The sequence below is a fragment of the Lipotes vexillifer genome, unplaced genomic scaffold, assembly GCF_000442215.2.
Source record: "Lipotes vexillifer unplaced genomic scaffold, Lipotes_vexillifer_v1.1 scaffold61, whole genome shotgun sequence".
Taxonomy (NCBI): domain Eukaryota; kingdom Metazoa; phylum Chordata; class Mammalia; order Artiodactyla; family Lipotidae; genus Lipotes; species Lipotes vexillifer.
In genome coordinates, this window is record NW_006787051.1 from 440270 (window position 1) to 449278 (window position 9009).

The 9009-nt window shown below is 44.6% G+C and overlaps 1 protein-coding gene across 1 annotated transcript in view; it reads left to right on the forward strand.

Moving 5' to 3' along the window:
- The window catches only part of DNHD1 (dynein heavy chain domain 1), a 67592-nt gene that overhangs the window by 24262 nt on the left and 34321 nt on the right, over positions 1-9009 (forward strand). The window contains 2 exon segments of the mRNA XM_007459865.1: positions 5564-5829; positions 5920-6163. Of these exon segments, the coding sequence (XP_007459927.1) occupies positions 5564-5829; positions 5920-6163 (510 nt within the window).

Consider the following 9009-nt stretch of genomic DNA (forward strand, 5'->3'; position numbering starts at 1 on the left):
GAGCCTGGCCACCCAGAGCCGGTGCCCCGCAACGGGGAAGGCCACAACAGTGAGAGGGCCCGCGTACTGAAAAAAAAAAAAAAAAAGATCTATCATTATTTAGGTCTTTCAAGTTGGATGGATATTTTAAAATGCAGCTCCATGTTGACTCATATGTATTATACTAAAACATATATATTTTATTTATTTATTTATTTTTAATAATTTTTATTTATTTATTTTTGCTGTGTTAGGTCTTCATTTCTGTGCGAGGGCTTTCTCTAGTTGTGGCAAGCGGGGGCCACTCTTCATCGCGATGCGTGGGCCTCTCACTGTCGCGGGCCTCTCTTGTTGCGGAGCACAGGCTCCAGACGCGCAGGCTCAGTAGTCGTGGCCCACGGGCCCAGTCGCTCCGCGGCATGTGGGATCCTCCCAGACCAGGGCTCAAACCCGTGTCCCCTGCATTAGCAGGCAGACTCTCAACCACTGCGCCACCAGGGAAGCCCAAACATATATATTTTAAATGGAAGCCCAAATCACTCAGCAGTGACAGGTAACTTATGTTTCTTTGATTTACTTGATATCAGGTCTCTTTATTTCACTCTTACTTTGGCTAAGAAGTCATTAGTGTTCTGTTCTGTTGGGATATTGCATTCGCCAAATTATATTAAAAATGCACTAGCTTTTCTTTCCATTGCTCAGAAGCACACATGAATTGACTGTATAGCATCATGTTGCCTGAGTGCTCTCATGGGTCTTGGCACCTTGAATCACAGTTCTTCAACCCCATCTTTGTTTTGGAGCTCACAGAACAGAGAGTTACCAAATTCAAAGGCAGAAAAGATGTAGCAGCACCAAACTTCAGAGAAATTGAAACTAGAAAGTCAGGAAGAGAGTCCCTGTCTCTCAAATTGGTGATTATCCTTTCATCTCTACTTCTGTCTGTGCTTCCTCCCAATTCCCCTGATTCTCTCCTAACACTAGTTGTCTCTGCTTCCTTTGAACTTTCTGCTCCCTTATAACCATTGCTTCCAAATGACTTAGACTTTCTATGGCACCAGCTCCATTCTTGACTCTATATATGATCTTTCAGTTAAGTTTTCCTGATTGTGTGACTTAGTTGAAATTTCCCAGACAAGAAATATGATTGATTCAGCCTACCCTACAGAGAGTCATGTATCCATAAGATCTGGCAAGAGCTTAATTGGTTTTCGCTATAGGTCAGAGCATATCCTCTTAGAAGGGTGTATATAGTGGAGGACGCTCCAATCTTCAGCTATGCTTGTCCTGGCTATAAACATCTATTATATGGGCCTAAATGTGCAAGTTGGTTTTGGATTACATATCCTAACTCAAAACTAGCTAAGGAAAAGGGGAGATTTTTTACTGGCTCCTATAACTAAGAAATTAATGAATACAGCTGGATTCAGGCTTAGCTGGATTCAGGGCTCAGGCAATGTCATCAAGGCTTTATCTCTCTCTCTTAGTCCTTTGATTTTACTTGTGAGTTTGAATCCTAAATCACTGAGAATGCTGTCAGCTGGAAGCAACAGAAGACCTACGAGTAGCCTAAACAATACAATCATCTCACATAACAAGAAGTCTCCAGGTAGCTTCCAGGGTTGGTTCAGTGGCTCAGAAATGTCATCAAGTACCAGGCTCTTTATATCCTTCCCCAATTCCATTCTGGGTATAGCTCTAGGTAACGACAGATCCTCTTGGAAGGGTATGTGTGCTAGGGGAGGCTGCAATCAAAATTCTTTTTTCATCCTCAGGCTATTACATTGTAGTTGCAAGACAAGTTGCAGCTCCATGCATCCCATTCTCAAGCAAAGTCATGTTTTAAAAAGGGGAGGCAAGGTTAGAGAGAAAGCTCTCCTTGCCTGACTCTCACTTATTATCAGAAAAATAAATCTTCTCCAGAAACTCCCCAGCAGATGCACTGTTACATCTCACTGTAAAAATCCAGGTGTGGGAGATCAAATGGCTGATGTTTTTAGTTTCTCGTGGACGATAGGCTCTACCACCATAGAAGAAGGGGGAAGCGAATGGCTATTAGTTGGTCAAGCAATATGCCTTCCAAGGTTTCATTCTTCAGATAGGCTCTCGCCTCCTGGCAAGCAAGAGAATCGCCAGCATTCTCTACATTGTCATTTCTGCTATATTCTTACCCTTCTAATAATTTTATTATTGAATAAAACCTCATTTAAGTTTAGTTCTACAAGTAACAATATATTTATGCTCACCAGCAGTCCTTATGTTGATGTATCTTTTAGTCATTTTGTTTGTCCAATGTTCATTCTCTATTTAGATTCCTCAGGATGGGCTTGTGGGAGCAGAAGTCTCAAGTTCTTCTATGTTGATAATAGTTTGTACCCTTTTAAAGTTAGTATTACCAGTTGTAAAATCATTGCCTCATATGTTCTTCCTTTCCATATCTTAAAGATATTACTCCATTTTCTTCTGGCATTAAAAGTTGTTGTCAAAAAAATCTGATAATAATTTAATTTTATTTCCTTTATAAATCACTTGCTTTTTTTTTTTTTTTTTTTTTTTTTGCCTAGATACCTAAAATATTTTTTCCTTGAAATTCAGTAATTTTAGTAGAATATGTCTCGTTATTGAACATTCTAAGATAGTATTCTCAGGTATGCTCCTTTATAATGCAGCTTTAAGCCTTTTTTATTTCAGGAAAGTATTCTTGAATTAAGGTTTTTAGTATTGTTCTCTTCCCTTGCTTTGGATTTTTCTTCAGGGACTCCTATTACATGTGTTTTAGATCCTTATCACTTTTCCCCCAATGTATGTTCCTTTCTCTTGAAATATATTCTTTTTGTTTTTAAAATAAATTTATTTATTTATTTATTTGGCTGTGCTGGGTCTTCATTTCTGTGCGAGGGCTTTTTCTAGTTGCAGTGAGCAGGGGCCACTCTTCATCGCAGTGCGCGGGCCTCTCACTGTCGCGGCCTCTCTTGTTGCGGAGCACAGGCTCCAGACGCGCAGACTCAGTAGCTGTGGCTCACGGGCCCAGTTGCTCCGCAGCATGTGGGATCTTCCCGGATCAGGGCTCGAACCTGTGTCCCTTGCATTGGCAGGCAGATTCTCAACCACTGCGCCACCAGGGAAACCCCTGAAATATATTCCTTTAATCCTTATTTCTTTTTTATTTTGTAATTATCCTTATTTTTACCTTCTATTTTTCTAAAGGCATTATTTACCTGTTAAGTTTATTTGCTCTTCCTTTTAGTTCAGTTTCCATTCCAAAATTATGTTTTCTTTTATTTCTAATTCTTTCCTGAGTTCTGTTGCATAATTTCTGAGTTTTTCTAACTCTGATATGTGGTTTTCTTTCACGGGTTATGCTATTTTCCTGGTGTCTTTTGACTTGTTTTGAAATGGGCTTGTTTTGATCTGTTTCCTGACATGCTTTCGTTGTCTATAAAGATGTTATTCTATTCCCTGTCCTCTTTTTCCTTATACTAGCTTTGTATGGGGTTTGATGTTGGTACTTTTCTGTTACTCATTTCTGAAAAGTTCTCTTTTACTAACTTTTAGGAGACAGCTTGGTTCTCTAACCTTTCAATTTCCTTTTCTGTTGATTTTCTGTAGTGTTCAAAAAACGGGGGCTAACTTTCTGAGGTTTCCTGGTTTCTGTTTCTCTCTCCCAGTTCTATTTGGACCTTTTCTTTTTCTCTACTGCTTCCATTCTGCTCACTTTTTACTTTACCCCCAGCAATTTCACCTTAGTGCTGAGTACTGTCCCAGAAGGGAGCCCTCGCCGGTTGGTTTTAGGAGCTCATTGGGCATAGACTGCTAAAGCTTCCACAGACCTTACCTACCTGCTACTGGAGCGGGCAAATCCCCTTCCATTTTTACCTGCTGTTCTCGAATTAGCCCTCTTCTTTCCACAAAATGTCTGTTGGCTGTTGCGGAGTTTTCCTAGTCTCAGGTCAGTCTGGTATACCATTGTTCTCCTCTGCTTCCTTCCCCATAAATGGGCGATGCCACTTGGGTCTTGAGGCTGTAGGTGGTTTGTTCCCACCCACTTATATTTTAGTGTTTGTAAGGATCCTTTGTCTTCATTTTGTTAAAAAATGTTATCCAGATGGGTTTTTCGTTTTGCTGTCTAATTGCTCTGTCAATTTTATATACCAAATTCACGTGGGAATTTGGAATAGATTTCAAAATTATGCTGCCACTTCCACCATCTTCCTAGAACCCCTTCTGGCACTATTTTTTAAAGATCATTCTGGTTATGCAGGGCAGACTGCAAAGGGATAGAGGCAACAACCAAAGCAGGGAGACGAGTTAGAAGGGTATTTCAATAATGCCGTGAGATTTGATGGTGACTTGGGCTGGGGAAAAAGAAGGCAGTGGTACAGGTGGGGAGAATCGGTTGGATTTTGGATAGATTTTGAATATAGAGCCAATGGGATTTTCTGATGGCTGGCTGTGCTCTATGTGAGAGAAGAGTCAAAGATAGCTTTAAAGTTTTTGACTGGAGCCCCCGGAAGAATGGAGCTCCCGTTTACTGACGTTGGAGGACTGCATGAGGAGCAATCTGGGGGCGGATAGAGATCAGAGCTCATTTTGGGCTGTTAAAAGTTTGAGGCGCATATTAGGCATCTAAGTAGAGATGTAGACTAGGCAGTTGTTTAAGTGGGATTGGGATTCAGGGAGAGATCTGAGCTAGACATATTTCAGAGCAAATAGGTGGTACTGAAAACCATGAAACTGGATGAGCTCTCCTAGAAAGTGAGTACTGATGGGGAAGAGAAGGGATCTGAGGATGGGCCCTTGCGGGCACTGTGGTGCTTAGGTGTTGGCAGTTTGGATCTAATTTCTGAACATTTTGATGCTTCTTCTCCCTTTTTGTGCAAAGTTTTAACACAAATACTAAAGTTGGCATTTAAACAGTTTCTAAGAATCAAGGGGGAGGCCAAGTTCAAGGATATTTCTTAAGAGGGATACTGAGGACCGGCTTGCTCAAGCTTCCTTTCTCACCTCCTCTGTTCAGCAGAGGCTAGAGTGCTATAAAGTGTGCTTCTCAGACCCCCTTGCGGCAGGGAGTCACATGTGATTTAGATCTGTAGGTGACTTGAGTTCAGAATTGAGGTAAGCAGGGGAGAGAGGCAGGGCATAGGCCGTCCATTCTGCTGGTGGGGCTCGTAATCGCTTATGATCACGTGCTTATGTAGCTGGTGGTATGGCAATGACATCCCAGTTTGCCAGACAGCACAGAGCCATAGACACTTGGCCTAGAGTGTTTTTGTTTTTCAGCTCTTGCAGTTATTCACAACCCATGTAATAATCTATAATAATTTCCTCCCTGCTTTTACTAGCTAGACTGAATTCTGTTCTCTGCACCTGAACCCTAACTAATAAATTCCCTTGGTGGGTCTGGTACTGTGTTTATGATGTAGATGTATGTGTAAACTCACTCATGAACAGAGAATGTGTGTGTGTGTGTGTGTGTGTGTTTGTATGCGTGTGTAATGTGTATGTACACACTCAGGGTAGAGGGAGAGGTTGTGTGTGGTCCCTGGAGGACACTCAGGGACAATTATGGCATGTACCCCACTAGAAGAACATGAAAAGGAGGACTCGGACACGGACTTCATGACGCCCAAGTTCCAGGACCAACCCAGTGATGCTGTGGACATCTTCTGTGGCCCGAGTATAGGATTGGTGTGGCCCTGGAAGTCTCACACAGTTACTGAAGCCCTGGAGGTCTGTGGGCACCGGCTGCGGGGCCAGTACTTGCCCCCCAATTATAAGCAGCTGCAAGAGGATCTGGACAACAGCCCTCGAATCCAGCAGGCACTGACTGTACAACAGGCCCTGCTGGAGGTGAGGACAGAGGTTTAAAGAATGGGACGGTGGCCACCAATTCCCATCATAGCCACCCACCTCTGCCCTAAACACCTTGTCTTCCCCTAGGGCATGCTGCAGGAGGTGCAGGAATTCTGCAGGGACCATCACTGGATGAAAGGCATTTATGAATTCCTGCAAGCCTGGGGGCCTCAGAAGCTGGAGTCTATGAGAGGTTGTCCTGTCAAGAACTACGCGATGCTGGTGAGCTGCCTAAATGGTTGGCGGGCCCGCGTCTCCAGCATACCCGTGGAGCTGCTCACAAAAGGCAGGCTGCTGCGGCTGAGCTGCCGTGACATACAGGTGGAGATGGGTGAGCGCTGCTTAACCCCCCTCTTCTCCTTTGCCTTCTGTACCTTATCCGCACAGCCCTTCTTGGGCCTTCAGTGTCCTCCAGGGACCTTTGGTGCAGGCCCCTCATTGGACCTGTAGCACCTCCCAAAGCCCCAGGTCCCAGGCCCTTCCCTTTGCAACTGAAGGTTTGACCACTGCAGAGGACAGCCTCTCCGCCTGTCTTGACTCTACTCATTCACCATACTCCCTAGGAATTGTGTGTCCTTGTCTCCTAGCACTTTCTATTCTTATGGCACGGCAGTAGTTCAAACCAAATGTGACTGAGAAAAATCCTAGCCTGCTCCTTAGGCTAGGAGAACCCAGTTTCTTTACAGAGATTCTCAGGAATCAAGGGTGCCCTCTCCCCGCATGTAGCAGCCAGAATCGACACTACAATTTGCATGTATAAAAAGTTACTCTCTTTAACTGATCTTAGCTTAGTCTGTAGCCCTAAATTCTGCTGATGGTGAAAAATGAGACAGTTGGCCCTCGCAATCTGCGTGTGCTGTGTCTGTGGATAAAATTCCAGAGAGTTCCAAAAAGCAAAACTTGAACCGATAACTGTTTATATAGCATTTACATTGTATTTACAACTATTTACATAGCATTTACGTCATTTTAGGTATTATAAGTAAACTAGAGGTGATTTAAAGTATACAGGAGGACATATATAGGTTATATGCAAACACTATGGCATTTATAAAATGTGTGGATTTTGGTATCCTCAGGGATCCTAGAACCAATCCCCCAAAGGGACAACTGTATTCCAATTGAAAGTGCACTTTTTTTTTTTTTTTTAATTTAAAGCAGCACTTTTGGTCTAATTCAGTCTATTTGGAGTATTTGGTCAATTCAAAATTCACACTACAGTTCTGGATTGTTTTGATTTTCAAGTGTCCTCTACTCCTTTTCCTCCCCAAGGTGGCCCCCGGCATTAGAGAGGGCTTCTGGGCTGTGTGCTCTTCTTTTCTGGCTTCTGCTGACTTGCCTGAGGTCTCTGCCCTCCTTCTGACCTTGCTGCTCCTGGTGAAGCTGTGTCCTGAGCTGGTGTAGCTGGCGTGTGTTCTACTGGCTAATAGGAGCCCAGAGTGTCTACCTTTGCTGACTCGGCTCTGCGTTGGCTCCTGCTGACATTACATATCCTTAGGGTTTTAGTGAACCCTTCATCCAGTCTTTGTCTTAGGCTGGCCACCCCATAGCTTCTGCTTAAGGGTCCCTCGCCCCTCAACCCAGGAACCCTATCTGGGCCCACTGGCTATCAACTCTCCACTATCTCCTGTATCCCCTGCCATTTGGGAGCTGTGGTGGACTTGGGAACGTTATATTTGGCCCTGTTTCTGTCACAACACATCACACCATGATTTCTGCTCTGCTGTGACTATCTCATGTCACATGAGCATGAGGGCGCCCTGCAAGGGGGTATCTTCCCAAAGTGATACACGGAAAGTGGAGCTCGAGCCCACCCTGCTGTCTGTTTTCTGCTCAGCCCATCTCAGTTTCCCACCTCATGTGTCTACCCACCCCGACGAGGCCAAGGCCCAGTTGGTCTCCCCGGGTCTCCGAGAAATCTGGTTTAAGACCTAATCTTGTTCCTCTTTTCTCTTCCTCCCTTTCCATGGGAAGGATGTCTCATACTACTGGTTACTAGCTAAGTGCCTCCACCCAGGAGATGGCTGTGGAGAAACACACAGAGGGGTAGATTGGGAAGCTGGTGATTTGTTCTTCTGGGAAACAGAGAGGTTTTGTCACCTAACACCCATGAATGGCAGTAACCAATCGTGTCTGCTTCCTGCAGAGACTAGATACTCTCAGATCCATGGCCTCCAGGCCTGCTTTCTTTCTTTCTTACTTTGGTTGCACCAGGTCTTAGTTGCAGCAGGCGGGCTCCTTAGTTCCAGCTCACCAGCTCCTTAGTTGCGGCTCACCTGCTCCTTAGTTGTGGAAGGCAGGCTCTTTAGGTGTGGCATGTGAACTCTCAGTTGCGGCATGCATGTGGGATCTAGTTCCTTGACCAGGTATCGAACCCGGGCCCCCTGCATTGGGAGCGCAGAGTCTTATCCACTGCGCCGCCAGGGAAGTCCCCAGGCCTGCTTTCTTTATAAGGTGGGAGGCCTTGGAGCTGCGCCTGAAAGAGTTTGCTTGAAAGTGCTTGCCTGCCTAGCCCTCCCTGCCTTTGCTCTTCCACAGATGAAAGCACATACCTCCTTAGGTAACTTCTAGACCACAGAACTCCCCGCTCTTTCCCCAATCCTCGCTCCTAAATGCACAGGGGATTCAGGCTGGCCAGGCAGGAACGGGAGGACCTGTGATTGGCCTGCTTTCTTTCTGACCCTGTTTTGGGCAGCCTTCGCTCCACTCTTGCTCAGGAAGTCAGTGTTCTTTCTAGTCTGTTGGCTTCTTGGTCCTTAGTCCAGGTTCAACTGGCCTCTTCAAGAGGAGCAGATGGAGAGATAAAAGCACAGGGTTCAGAATCCTGGCTCTGTTTTTTACTGGCTTGCATGACTTCAGATCCCTGAGCTTCAGTTTCTTTATTTGTAACATAGGCATAACAATGTAGTCGCTCACGGGGTTATGGGAAGGAGGATTAAATGAGATATTATTTGCAATGTTCCTAGCATTGAGTATGGCATGCAGTAGATGCTTAATTGTTTTCATTTCACCTTATTCCCTTCTGTCCACTCTCATCCTTCTTGCTGATCTCATTCTATCTTCTTATCCTGCAACTCGGTTCCTCTTCTATTTGGCCTCCCTTGAATACCTGAATTACCTACTGTTATGAGTTGTGGCCTCACCAGAAACTTGAGTTCATACTTTACTCTTTTCCTC